Source organism: Ascaphus truei, chromosome 9, assembly GCF_040206685.1.
Source record: "Ascaphus truei isolate aAscTru1 chromosome 9, aAscTru1.hap1, whole genome shotgun sequence".
Classification (NCBI taxonomy): domain Eukaryota; kingdom Metazoa; phylum Chordata; class Amphibia; order Anura; family Ascaphidae; genus Ascaphus; species Ascaphus truei.
The window spans coordinates 43,369,841-43,385,023 of record NC_134491.1 but is presented as its reverse complement, the minus strand read 5'-3'; the positions used below and the strand labels follow the sequence as shown (position 1 = coordinate 43,385,023).

The 15,183-nt window shown below is 46.6% G+C and overlaps 1 protein-coding gene across 1 annotated transcript in view; it reads right to left on the bottom strand.

The window, feature by feature from the left end:
- RPS6KA5 (ribosomal protein S6 kinase A5) overlaps nt 1–13,297 on the bottom strand; it is a 40,181-nt gene extending 26,884 nt beyond the window's left edge. The window contains exon 1 of the mRNA XM_075614549.1: nt 13,025–13,297. Coding sequence (XP_075470664.1) covers nt 13,025–13,082 — 58 coding nt within the window. The 5' untranslated portion in view covers nt 13,083–13,297. The remainder of the gene's footprint in view (nt 1–13,024) is intronic.
- Nucleotides 13,298–15,183: the final 1,886 nt, after the last annotated feature.

Sequence of the window (15,183 nt, the reverse complement as noted above, 5' to 3'; positions counted from 1 at the left end):
ATTGCGGCCCTCTGCATACCCGGTAAGGGGTTCATTTCAGAATGTGAAATATTTAAATGGGGAAACCACCAGTGCCGATATTTTGGTTTCTTATAGCTCCTCCATGACAGCCATTACACTTGGGGTAACACCTCACTATTTAGCTGGAGAAGGACGAGACATCTCCCCGAAGCTATAACCAAGACAAATTAAGAAAAAAAAAATTTTTTTTATAATAAATGGGTGGGGAAACTATGCCATCATGGAGGGAGTAGAAGAAATAGACATCTTGACAGGTACATTCCTCATTTTCTTCTGCGCCACTTCACTACGGAACATCCCAAACAGTAAAATAAGAACGAGAGGAGATGGTCTTGAGGTGAAGTGAAGACTACCTGCAGCACATTCCTGCCAATGTTTTACATCTGCAGATGCTAGAAGGTTTCGTGCTTGATATAGCTATGAAGAGAAGACCAGTTGGTGGCTTTGCACGTGCCTTAGGCCGTGTCCATAGATGGACAGGCCGTGCTGAGGCGTGCGGACGCTCCGCGCTGAGCCCCTGCATCCTCAATGAGGATGCCTTGAGAGGGGGCTCACGCGAGCGTCCGCAGGCGTGCGGAGGAGTTGGAGGTTTCAGCCGAGCGCCAAGCTGTTTTTCAGGGCGCTGTCGGCTCAAACCCTCCAATGAGAGTGGGGCTGCGTCAACGTCACGGCGCCGTGACGTCGACGTCAGTGCGTCGCGGGCGATTGGCCCAGCGACGTCACTGCCCCGCCTCCCTACAGTCTCCCCCCACCTCCGATCGCGGACGCTGGCTCGCCTGTATGGGCATGAAATCGCCCAGCTTCTGCAGGCTCGCCTCAGCGTCCGCTCGCCTCAGCACGGCTCCCCCCCTCTATGGCCCGGACCTTAAGGAGATACTGAAGCTCTCTGCCCAGGACACTGCAGTGGCTCTCATGGAATGGTCCTTGATTCCACAAGGGGCAATAAGATCCGATTTAAAGATACACTTGAGAAATACGAGAACTAATCCGTCCAGCGATAGAAGCCGTTTTTTCCTTTATCTGATCATACATACAAGATAAGAATCTTGAAAATGCGCTTCCCATCCTTGCAGACTTTAGTCTGCGGTTAAAGTGAACGCATTTTTGTAATCCCAGAGAACTCCCTCTCTCTGGGTTTTCCTACCTTATGCTAGTTCTGGGTTGTCTTAAAAGCCTACATTTTTGATTAAAGTATTTTGGAATTCGCTCCAAAATGCTAACAGATTTCTTTGGAGAGGCTAAATGTGGCACCTCGTCCTGGGCACCATTTCTATAGTGGAGATAAAAATCTCAATATAAAATGGAGGTGCAAGTACCTGTGCATTCTTTATGGAAAATAAATCAATTGTAGTCATTACTGGTGATGCTGGCTGTGCAGGGACCCTTCAGCTACACAAATAAATCAGGTCAATATGACCCATCACACAATAACATCCATACTACAGCTTCAGAATTCTGAACTTTAATATATAGCAGATATTAAAGATGGCACGTGAGAGGTAGACTATAATTTAGAACTTGCAGACGAATATTTCCCGTCGGGCAAAAGTAGCACTCCTTTCTGGGTATTTAAAATCAGACTTGGAAAACATGCTTGCGTAAAGGGGAGCACATTTGTAATTCAACCATAGTTCATTAAAATCTCCAGGACCACCTGTCAGCTCTGGTTTCTTCTTCTTTTGAAGAATCTAATAGAAGCAAATCCGGATCGCTTTCTGACGAATGCTTGCTGCAATTACCGTGAACTCTTTGGGGGCAGAGGCCATTCCGAAGGTTATTGCGCTGAACTAGAAGTGCATGTTTCCCAGACAGAATTGCAGGAACGCCTGATACAAATCGTATTTGCATGTAAAAGTAGGCATCCTTGAGGTCTATGGAGGCTAAGAAGTCTCCAGCCCCACTGCAATCATCACCGATCTTAATGACGATCTTGACGTGCCGCACCCTTAGAAACTTGTTGACAGGTATTATGACCAGTGGCTCTGGACCCTCTGGTGGATTTTGGTATGAGAAACAGAATGGAGTAAATTCCTTGATGGTTCTGCTGACTTGGTACAGCTTCTATTGCAGCATTGATCAACAAATCGCTGACTGACTTTGGTAAGGTTTTGGCTCTGGCCAGCTGTACTGGAAATCTTGATCTTTTTAACATATCCATAGGAGGATACACTACGAATTCTAGAAAACAGTGCAGTGAGATTACCTACAACATGCAGGCATCTGTCGCTGTGTGGGCACATTGTTCCCAAAGCTTTTGCAGCCTTCCCTCAACTGGAATGGTCCCGGATAACCGTCCAAACAACAATCTTCAGAAGTGCTGCTTCCTGAAAGAGGTTAGAAGATGCTTCAGCAGCCCACGGTTGTAACCAGAGATTGAGCAGATGCTCGGGGTAGAAGTCAAATGATGTCTGGATGTGTCACATACAAAAATCTAGAGCATCTTTGTGATTGTTGAAATCCATCAATAAAACAATGTCTGCAAACTCCTGCATCAATGCCTTCCTGCAGGTTTGTGGCCCGAATTCTGATGGGTTGGGTGATGACGGTCACCGAGAATGGTCAGATTTGGTCTGATGGTGACATACTACTTGTGTAGTGGTCCGTCCATGTGTCTGTCTACAGCAGCGATTCCCAACTCCAGGCCTCAAGAACCCCAAAAAGCCACAAATTTAAGGATATCCCTGCTTGAGCACAGGTAATTTGGTCAGAATGATTGGCACAGGTGGCTCAATGTGAGGATAACCTTAAAACCTGGACTGTTCGGGGTACTTGAAGACTGGAATAGGGAATCACTCATCTATAGGATCCTTCAGTGAAAATCAACCCATTAATGGGACTGTCGCCTTTCTGGCAATGCATGGAAGGGCCGTGTTGATCTTAGATAGAGTTACCATACATGCTGCTTCTTTCTACATAAACAAATACATTCTTAAGAATTTACTAGGGACTCTACATCTTCTTTCAAAAAACAGTCCACGAGAAGAAATACTTTCCTTTACCGACTTATAAATAGGATAACGACCCCCAGATGTTCAGGATCCTGGGAAGGATTGGTCTATAATACACCAGTTCTGGGGAGCTTTATTGTTCAATACATGTTTTTCATGAGTTTCTCAATATTGAACAATGTTATGGCTTCAACAATTTCCCCTTCTTCCTCAGAGGAAAATACTGCATCATGTCTAGAAAAATGTTCCCTTTCAGAATCGTGCTGAAAACGTTCCAATTCTTCCAGGGATTTCTGTGAATTCACTCCTATCGTGGAGCTTTTCACCCAATCTAAAAATTGGCTGATCTGACAGGGCACTTTATCCGCTGCCGCCTTCTTCAAGCATTTAGATCTCAGAGGCTGTGAGTTTTGCATCATACGCCAGGCAGTGCCTGGACTTGGAAGAGGCCTTTTCACGCTTGCATGGTGGAGGCTCTATAGGATGGGGGGCACCTAAAGCCCTGGAGAAGCAGCTCGAGTGGGAGAGAGCAATCATTTTGAGGCAAAAACAAACACCCCCCCCGCCCCCCCCAACAACAAAAAGCTCAACCTCCCAAATACCTCAAAGAAAGAGGGCATTATGGGCACGGGAACATTCTTCCGAGTTCCAGCAAGTGTTGTGCCACCTTCCGGGTGACATAAGTGACTGCAACCCCGGTGCGGGAGCCACCTCCACGTTTCAGCACAAAAAGCAGGCCGCCTGGTTCCTTACTGCAGTGAGTAATGGAGCTTCCCCGGGATGCAAAAGGCACTCGCCATGGAAGAAAACATAGCAGCACCGCCGCAAGTGACTACAGGGTGCCATGATCCCAGAAGAATGACAAGAGAGCAGGAACTAGGCACGGCACAGGGACAGAGACATTCCCCCAGAGCTTGCTCCTGGCTATTATGCATACATGCACGGTGTTGCAGGGTACATGCAACTACACACGCGGGTTTCTTGACAAGGCTTATTTAGCCTCAAAAGATATACAGCACACAAAACAAAAATAGCTTTTCATCAGCAAACAAAAGGAAAAATGGCTTTTTCTTCAGCAGACCAAACCAAAACAGTTCTCTTTAGCAGACAGCCTAAAAATAAGGTAGCTACCCTTTTCTATGCAGGGGACAGACAGTTCATAATTCATCTACTTAGCTCACAGACCTTGTATCAGTAATCTCTTCAACAGCCAGCACCATGTGTCTACAGCCTGGGGTTTTTAACACACCTTGATTAGGCAGCTGGGATCCAACTAATTGTCCTGAGGTTCCCAGCTGAAGTTAACCTAGTCACTGCTGCATTGCAGGCTAAACATATGTCTGCCAGGCATATAGCTGGTGGCTTTTATTTACCCTGTCACACACGGCCAAGGGGAATTTAATCAGAAGTCCCCAGGGTCCTGGAAGGGTGGCCCGTACCCAAAACCAATGACAACTGTGAACATAGCTACCTTCAGCTAAGGTAGAACAAGGAAAACAGACCTTGGGGTGAGACTTCTCTGCTTCAAAAACCCTTATGTCAGAAGAAGTCTTACCCAAGCTGGAAGGAGCCGGCGTTGGCCGAAGTATAATGGCTGTCATGAAGGGACACAGAAGAAAATTAGTTATTAGCAGAAAATGACAGAACTATTCTCTGATCCAGCCTGTAGACAAATGGGAACTTTCGCAATTACTGGTACTTTCCCCTAATTTCAGGCTACTAGGCCTCCCATCACCTAAATTGGAAATGGCAGTGCAGGCAAAGGTTTCTGTCGTTTAGTTCAGATATGTAGCTCAAAGGAAAAGCAAGAGAATCTGCAGCAGGATTAATAGTGTAGTGGATAAATGCTTTAAGTATGGTAGCAAATAAACACCTTTATCCTTCAGATCAGCGGTTCCCAAACTTTTTTATATTATGCATGCCGCTAAAAAAAACATTTGTTCCACAAAGCCCTAACTAATAACCATATTGCCTACTCGTCACGCTATTGCCAACAAAGCCGTGTGACCGATCCCATGCAGAATAGCGTCCCGAGTGGAACACAAGCTTAATAAGACCCCAAACTGCCCCTTAGTGTGTTAGTGTGTGTGCAGGCAGCATGGGGGGGGGGGGGGGGAGGAGATAGCTGTCAATCACTGCGGAAGCTTCCATAGTCACGTCTCACAATGCCTTGCTGCTGTGGATGCAAAGCATTGGGGGAGCAACTTTGGAAGCTCCTGCAGTAATTGACGGCTATACCTCACAAACTAAGGTGCAGTTTGGGGCCATACTAAGTGCGCAGCCCCCACACGGGCTCAGGGACCCCCTTATACTGCCTGGGATCTGTGATTACATTTTTTTTTGGCAAACACTTTAGAGAATCCCTAGGGGTTAAAGAGGCCCCCTGTTAGAAATCACTGCTTTAGACAAAGGAAACAGATCCCAATGAAGACAGTTTCAGATGTTTATATAATGTTAGAAGTATGGTTCTATTCAATTAATTTTCAGGTAGCCAAAGTCAGATTGTTCTGTGGTTTGTCGGTGTTAAATACATCATTCAAAAAGTATCACAAACCTCTTCTTTCTTACTAATATTCCTCAATAGCTTGTTATGCTGCAAAGCTCAAACATCTTGATAATTTGATCTTTCGCCTACACGAGCCTGAGAATGGAAGTGGGATGAATGCCCTTTCACAGCTGCAAAGGAAAGCTAATGGCACAAGTCTCCTAACTACATGCGTTTAACTGCATTCTTCTGACATTATTTCATGACCAATCAATGTCTTTCCAGTGCAGCTTCCTTCCCACCTGCTACAAACATCATTTTGTACCTCACTCCAGAGCTACGGCACTACAAGAATAATTGTACACGCCATGCGAGGGGGAAAACAAAACAGGGATGTGTGCCTCCATCCAATTCATAATGTACACATGAACACCACCTGAGAGAAATTGCTTCCTATAATTATCTTAAATAATGGGATGAAAAGGAGAATACATTTAGGAGGAGGTGTAGCCCAACCATATGTTTTTAGCCTAATAATGTACTTTAGAAAAATTTGCCAGATTAATACCTGAAAACATTTTCAAAAATGGTTTATTCTTTGTCTTAGGCTCTATGGGCTAAAGAACCGGTTTGCTAAATGACATTAAGAACTCTTTTCAGTCCACAAGGCGGGCTACGATTTATATGACTGACATACCTACACAAATGTCATTTTATATTACAGATCTCTAGCTGGAGAGACATAATTGCAGATTTGTTATGCAAAACTCTGAAACAAATATATTCTGAATTCCATACGTTCCTACTCGACAATCATTTTAGGCAAGTATTCAAAGTTTGATTATGTGGCAAGCCTTGAATTCCCCACATACATTTATAAATGTAACACATCATAATAAATATGATTATATCGGGTTTTATCATCTTTCTAGATTTTAAATCCAAGAAGGGTATATAAAAATGTCTATTTAAAACATTGTACAAAAGGCAACAGCCAATAGAATACAGGAAGACCCCTTACACCGCAGTCACTAGAATGAGGTGTAAGGGGGTCTCTTCCAGCGACAGAAGACTGCTTCCTATATATGGCCCATAATCTCTCCTACTGGTCCAGCGATACAAAGGAAGTATAATTCTCCAAAGCTTGCCTTAGAAATACAGTCCGTTAAGAATTACTGTGTGGAAAAGCATACAGTCATACCCCGCTTTAAGTACACTCGCGAGTAAGTACACATCGCCCAATAGGCAAACAGCAGCTCACGCATGCGCCTGTCAGCACGTCCTGAACAGCTATACCGGCTCTCTACCTGTACCGAAGCTGTGCACAAGCGGGGAGACTATAGAGCCTGTTACACATGCGTTATTTACATCAGTTATGCCCGTATATGACGATTGCCATACAGTACATGCATCGATAAGTGGAAAAAAGGTAGTGCTTCACTTTAAGTACATTTTCACTTTACATACATGCTCCGGTCCCATTGCGTACGTTAATGCGGGGTATGCCTGTACTTATTTTTGCACAACTATGTGAAGATTTGCTGAGCTGAAACAACCTAATCCATGGTTTGGGATAACAATTTACGAACAAAAAGGTATTGAAATCACTTGGACTGGGTAAAGAATAACGCAACTCGAATGAGAAAACATGCCGTGCACAATAGCTGCAGTCACAGAAACCCACCCGCTCAGATACTTCATACAATTCATTCCTCACTTGTGCCGGAGGAAAATCACTTGCCAACACATTTTCCAAAAAAGCGTATCCATTTCAGTCATGTTACGGCCACTTCTGGATCCTTGGGTCATTATGGGTGGGAGCGTTAGAGCCGTAAGAAAGGTCAAGGTGACGACGACCTCACATAGGCCCAGACTCGCTAAACTCCCTGTGATCAGGGCACTAACACCGCGTTACTGAAATCAGGAATGGGCGTTATCTGCCCTCAGTTTTACAGCGTACTCACAAAGTAGATTATATGCAAAAATAAAATACGTATTCGCACTTATTAGCATAGGGTGAACATTGTAAAAAAAAAAATATTTATATATATATGCTCTCATCAAAACAATCGGGTAAAAGTAATACCGGTAGTCAAAAAGCCCCATATATATATATACCATTTTCAAATTATTTTAGTTGTTCCTCTGACAGAAACAGTAATGGGGCTTTTTGACTACCGGTATTACTTTTACCCGATTGTTTTGATGAGAGCAACGTCAGGTATAGGTACGACTTCGTTATTTTTTCATTAAATGGAGCTTCGTTAGTAGGGTTACACTCACGTTAGCAGCTTATTTGCATATTTCCCAAAGGTCCGTTTGGTAGAAAGCAAGGCTCACATTAAACACGAGTTAATGTCACGCTCCTTTCTTTAGCTAGTACAGTTGTACGATTAATGTTATGTTAACCGAAGGTAACGTTCGGTTACAAGGCCATACAGAGTTTAATAGTCTGGGCTTTAAAATTTAAATTAAGTGAAGTGCCAAGGAGACTTTCAATGCATTTGATTTCATTTGTATGTATGTCTTTATTTATATAGCACCCAGAGTACTGAGCACTTTACAAAGAGACAATACAACACAGGGAAGTATAGTACAATAAGTGCAACGAACACAATCAGACAATAGGAAAGGAAATCCCTGCCCCGGAGAGCTTACAATCTAAGTGGTATGATGGGAGAGTTATAGAGACAGCAGGTAAGGGAATACGCGCTGTAGGTGGCAGTGCTTGGCCACAATGGGTGGTAGGAGTGACAGGGGGTGTGGGACAGTAACCATGAGTTCTGGCTATTAACACGCTTCATTTAGGAATCGAGTTTTAAGGTTTGACTTAAAGGTGGGGAGAGAAGGTGCTTGGTGTATAGGGAGTGTGATGGAGTTCCACAAGTAAGGGGCAGTGAGGGGAAAGGGTTGAAGGTGAGAGAGCTCAGTATTCAGAGATTGGGGAGTGCAGAGGTTTTCCTAAACACAGCCCACCATAATTTTGGAATTTATTACACTATACAGTAGTGTGTTTTATTTCTTTCCCCATGTATGATGTGAAATCTGCGATCCCCAATCTCTGAATATCGTTCTATAAGGCGATCTTCTGACCGTTCTGCAAAGGGGTCTGAGCAGCATTTTTGGACTTACACTTTAGCTAGCACATCAGCCCAGGCTGACTTATATTTAATTATATTCACTTTGACTTAGTTTAATCACTTTCATCTGGATAGCTTGTATTGCTTTTAACAATTCACTGTTTCACGTATTCAGCTTGTGCACAGTGGCATTAATATTCATTGCTAGTCACTATTCACTCTATATAGGAGCGCCCTTTACATTTCTGCTCTCTGGCTTCGGCGGCGTCATACGACGTCCCAATGTCATGTAACGCGTTGCCATTTGACCCTGCGTTGTCATGGCGACGCGGCGCTGAAGAGTCGGCTAAGAGCAGGTAAGACGATTTAATGAGGCCTCACACCCCCCGGCATTTAATTTAAATGCCTTGGGGAAGTGTGCGGGGCCTCTGTAACCGCCGCACCCCCCCCCTTAGAAAATCCAGCACGCCCCCCCCCCCCAGTTTGTGCACCCGTGGGATAGATGGTATCATTTAATGTGATGGAAAAGTGGGATATTAGGCCAGATTTTAGGATGGGGCAGGGAAATATGAGGAACTCAGTTTTAGACATTAAGTTTAAGGCAGCAGAGCATCATTCACAAGAATATAGCCAGCAGGCAATCAGAGACCTGGGAATGGATAGCAGGAGCGAGGGTAGGGTGGGTAGATATATCTGTGTATTATCTGCATAGAGTTGATACCCAAGGCCAAAAGAGTTGATGAGGTCACCAGGTGATAGTGTGTAGAGAGAGAACAGGAGAGGTCTCAGAACAGAGTCCCTGAGGTACACAAACAAACAGATCGACAGAAGACAAAGACCAAAAATGTGCGATGGAAGAGGTATAATGAGCTGTGTTGCGGATACCAAGAGAGTTTAGAATATGAAGGAGAATTGACTGACCGAAGGCAGCAGAGATTTTATGGTTACACCACCACTTGTGGTGCATTTGCATGTCTCAGGTCTGCAACCCCATCTTTCCCAATCATCACGTAGCAAACAGTGCTTCCGGGTAATGACATGTGGAGGGTGTGTGTCACTTTTTTATTTTTTTTATTTTACACACACACCATAATGTTAAATGTTTGTTAAGCTACAAATCCCACTGGCATTAAAAACAGTGCTGCTGAAGTGACAACAGCCTCAAAAAAACATAAAACAAATAGAAAATCAATAAAAAATATTTGAGCCAGGAAGTGAATAGCAATTTCAACCCATTGTTATTGCTATGAAAAGTCATACCACTAGGCAGCAAACATCTTGTTATTAATATAGTGTTGGGCCAATAAGCAAGATCCCATTCTGTTCAGTCTCTAGCCCGTCAGAAACACCACGTGCCTAGAACCAACACTTCTGAGAAAAGGAACTACAAAAAGGTGTCTAATTAGAAATCTTCTCCACGCATGAAGAACACATTCCTATTTATAAATAAAATGAATATGCATCTTTCACACCAAGGTAAACATTACAAAAAAAAGCATTCATTTAAGGAGAGCTTTTCAATGTGTTGCCGCACTCTGGCAGCAGTTATGTACCTGTCAAATTCAAAACATTAGGGATAAGGAGACAGGATAGTTAGGGGGGGGGGGCAGAGAACATAAAACTTGGCAATCCAATAACCACATGGGAGGGAAAGGTGATATGTCCTAACTTGCCAAAGTAATGTACTGATGTAAAGATTCAGAGATGGAGTGGAATTACCTGGGATGTGCTAACAGCATTTCATATTGAGACCAAGAAGTCTCCGTAAACAGCAGATTATAATGTACACACTTCTGTAGTTAAGAGGCCTATAAACTGAGGCAACAATGCTGCAATGATCTCAAAACGGCAGTGACACTGGCTTTTGTTGGCACAACTTTCTCATTATTACTGTACGTCTTCAAAATACAACATCAGTGGATGAGCTCACAACAAAGAATGTGACCAGGGCTGAAAGAAACCGTAACTGCAATTACAAAACAAAATATAGGATTATGGACCAACCCTGCACTATTATCTTCTTCCTGCTGTAAGTAATGAAAATGACGTGTTCTGGATCGGTGAGGAGATGGGGAAAAGACATGACAGACCTCCTTTTAACCCCTTCACTGCCGTGGCATATAAAAAGCACTAAGCCCTCGATTGCCAGATGGATCGGCAACCGATGCAAGCCTCTCAGGCACTGGTTTTAGACCATCTGACTGTGAAAGCGTAAATAAAAACAACATCAATTAGCTTGGGCAGGAGAATGGGAACATTGGAAAAGTACATGTCTATTAAAACCGTGGGAACTCGTATCAGCACCGGGAGAAGAAAAAGCACGATCAACATATAAATAAAAATGATAGCATTTGGCTCAATTGATAAGAGGAGGGACAAGACATGGGTACAAACACACATGGGTAGTGCAAAGGCAGGTGCAGAGAGATAACCAATAAGCATTACAGTGGCACCCAGTGTCAGGCAGAAAATGTGAGGGGTGGACCTGACAGAGAAACTTTATAAACATTAAGGTCATATGTCAGCGACAGTGTCCCTACAAATATATCATTGTGGGGGGGGGGGGGGGGGGGTACGACAGCAATAATGACTTTCTGGGACTGTTAGCAAGAAAGTGCAGAAAACCATATGATAGATTATATATAATGAATATATCTTGAAAAAGGTCCCACTCGCGGACCGAAACGTTGGTATTGTGTGTCTTAGTTTCAATATAATTCTTTGGGGATAATTTCTGGTGTGCTGCCTTTTGATTTCGTCTTCAAAAACGGTATCGTATTGATATATAGATATATAGATATTATTCACACTGTAATAATTTATATACTTACTATTACAAGCAATAAAGCTTATCTTCTGAATAAGTGAAACATACAGGACACCTGCAAGCTCATATTGAACCCCCAAAATAACCACAACATATATATATAAGCAGTGGTTGACAAATCACCAAAAAATCTACTCGCCACCTAGTACCAAACGTGTGCTGCTTAGGCCAATATTTACTCGCCCGGGGGTTAAATCCACTTGCCTGGGGCGAGCAAATGTATAGGTTTGTCGAACACTGTATATAAGCATATAGGTGTCACAGAGGAGTGCTACTGAGCATGGCGATATATATATTTAAAACCAGAGACAGAACATGAAACACAGACAGAGCTCAGTGCACATCCAGTGAAACCTATACACGGTTAAGTGCCTAAATATATATGTATAGGTATCTATTAAATAAAATGGTCTTTTAGTTTAACATTTTGGCCAAAGTGTTGTAAGCCCTTGAGCTACTACACGGCAGACCACATCTCAAGGGTCCCTAACACTAATATAAATTCTTAATAACCTGTGCATTACCAGGAAGAATGATTTATAATAAATCTGTCAAAATTAGTTGCATAGTTCTAAGTCTGATTGAAGCTTTTAATAACCTGTACATTACCAGGAAAAGCACTCTGTATTAGATTTGTCACAATCATACTGCAAGCAAGCAAGTTCCCCTGAGTGGGAGATGCAATGGAGTGAGATTTTAACCATTTAAATGTGGGAGATGTGGTCTGCCTTGTAGTGGCTCAGGGGCTTACAACACTTTGGCCAAAATGTTAAACTAAAAGACCCTTTATTTAATAGATATCTATACATATATATTTAGGCACTGTACCGTGTATAGGTTTCACTGGATGTGCACTGAGCTCCGTGTTTCATGTTCTGTCTCTGGTTTTAAATATATATCTTCTGTATAAGTGCCATGTATTATTGGCAGAGAGTAGATATGAAGGGGTACAATATTAGACATTAGGGAAAGAGGCGACTATTTTACTGTGATTGGGGGGGAAAGGGGTTGTCTGTGATTGGGGGGGGGGAAGGGGGTGTCTGATTGGGGGGGAAAGGGGGGTCTTTGATTGGGGGAAGGTCTGTGATTGGGGAAAAGGGGGGGTCTGTGATTGGGGGGAGGGCACAGGAGAGGTACTGATAATAATGCTGTTTATACTGGTGTCTGCCACAGAGGAAACACCACAGGATACAATGTAAACACCACTAATAAAAAACATGACAGGTGGCTGGGCCAGGAGGGGATCCCGGAGGCGCCACGGGGAGGATCCCGGAGGGGTCAGGGGGGGGATCCCGGAGGGGGATCCCGGAGGGGCCAGGGGGGGGGATCCCAGAGGGGCCAGGGGGGGGATCCCAGAGGGGCCAGGGGGGGGGATCCCAGAGGGGCCAGGGGGGGGGGATCCCAGAGGGGCCAGGGGGGGGGGGATCCCGGAGGGGCCAGGGGGGGGGATCCTGGAGGGGCATGGGGGGGGGATCCCGGAGGGGCATGGGGGGGGGATCCCGGAGGGGCCAGGGGGGGGGGATCCCGGAGGGGCCAGGGGGGGGGGATCCCGGAGGGGCCAGGAGGGGGTTCCCGGCGTCGCACCTCGCAGGAACACAGGGGCACCTCAATAACAACAACGAGTACTATCACCCCCTCCCTGTGCGGACAGCACCCTACTCACCGCTCCTCAGCTCGTGCTTCACAGTGAGCAGGTCACCTTCCCGGGAGGGGCCCTCCATATCCCGCGGATTTCGCGATATACACGATATATATATATATCAGGACTCCGCAGCCCTCCCACTCTGTGCCAGCCGCGGGCTATGTGCTTGGGAAGTACGGCCCCGCAGCCACGGGCTCGCCTGCCTCCCTGCCCCGAGCTCCGCTCACTTCTCCGCTCACCCCTCCCACCCCGAGCCGCTACGGCACGGCGCAACCCATCTCCCCGTCAGCAGAGACTACCTAACCTGCCAGCGGGGAGGCGGGCGCTGGCCATTCATTGGCTAGTATGGTGGCGGAGGGGGGAGGAGCAACACGCACCCGCGCTCTGGGAAGGGAACCTCCAATGTAGCTCCGCCCCCTCCCGCCCGGCACTAGCCAATGAATGTGCAGCGCCTTCCTCACCATTGGCAGGTAGGTGGAGGCAGGAGCGGAGGGGCGGGGTGATGGAAACGTCAACACTGCTCCGCGCGATCTTATTGGTCAGAACTAGGTGTATACTCCCCCCCAACTGTCCTCTTTTGATTGGTGTATTGAAGCTGGGACGGGAAGATGATTGGCTCACAGGAGCTGTCAGTTTATGATATGCGTTCCCGCCTTTTTTTACAGCCTTCAGTGCCTGAGGCGCAGTCGTGTTATTACCCCCTGTGCGCGCGCATTGATATGCGAATTATAACGTGTTATCTATTTTCTTTCAACATACCCGTTATCAATGTGTCTTTCATACAGTCACATTTGTAAACTGCTACATTTTGACAATAAATGGTATTTTCTCTCACTCAGAGAAATGAGGGAGTGCGCGCACTCAGTCACACTGGTTAATAGGTGGGGTACTTAGCTGCCGGTGCGCTGGGTCCAGGGAAATCCTGAGGTCCCACTGCTTGAGAAAGGCAGTATTGCACGGCCGAAACGTCGGGTTCTTATGCACATTAAATTTCTGATTAAGACTGTGTGCCTGCCTCCTATCTACCTATTTTCTCTCACTCCACAGTGATTACTTTACCCTCTCTCCCCTTCCCCCTCTCCCCCTCCTCCTCTCTCCCCCCTTCCTCTCTTACTATCCCCCCCTTTCTCCCCCACCCCCCCTTACCCCCCCTCTCCTTCCCTCTCCCCCCTTACTCTCCTCACCCCCTCGCCCTCTCTCCCCCCCCTTTCCCCCTCTCAACCCCTCCTCCCCCTTACTCTCTCTCCCTCACTCGAGCTGTACAGAACACCTTTTCAGAAATATAAAGAAAATGTGATTCACAGAGTACTAGAAATACAAAAAATTACCCTAATCTGGAAACCTAGAGCAATGGTGGGTAACAGACAGACTCTCCCCTGCAGGGGCTTCCCCTGTGGCCCCCAGCCTTCTCTCCCTGCGGCCCCTAGCGTCCTCTTCCTATCGGGACTACCCCTGCGGCCCCTTGCGTCCTCTTCCTATGGGGACTACCCATACGGCCCGCAGCCTCCTCTCCCTGCAGGGGCTTCCCCTGTGGCCCCCAGCCTTTCCCTTTGGGGACTTCCCCTGCGACCCCGAGCCTCCTCTCTCCCCGCAGGGACTTCCCCTGCAACCCCCAGCCTTCTCTCCCTGTGGGTACTTCCCCTGCGTCCCCCAGCCTCCTCCATGCAGGGACTTCCCCTGCGTCCCCCAGCCTCCTCTCCCTGCAGGGACTTCCCCTGCGTCCCCCAGCCTCCTCTCCCTGCAGGGACTTCCCCTTCGTCCCCCAGCCTCCTCTCTCCTTGTCGGGACTTCCCCTGCGGCCCCCAGCCTCCTCTCTCCCTGCAGGGACTTCCCTGCGTCCCCCAGCCTCCTCTCTCCCCCGCGGGGGCTTCCCCTGCGGCCCCCTCTCTCCCTGCCTAGACTTCCAATGTGGCCCCCAGCCTCCTCTCTCCCTGCCGGTATTTCCCCTGCGTCCCCCTCTCTCCCTGCCTGGACTTCCCCTGTGTCCCCCAGCCTTCTCTCTCCCTGCCGGGACTTCCCCTTCGTCCCCCAGCCTCCTCTCTCCCTGCCGGGACTTCCCCTGCGGCCCCCAGCCTCCTCTCTCCCTGCCGGGACTTCCCTGCGGCCCCCAGCCTCCTCTCTCCCTGCAGGGACATCCCCTGTGGCCCCCAGCCTCCTCTCTCCCTGCAGGGACTTCCCCT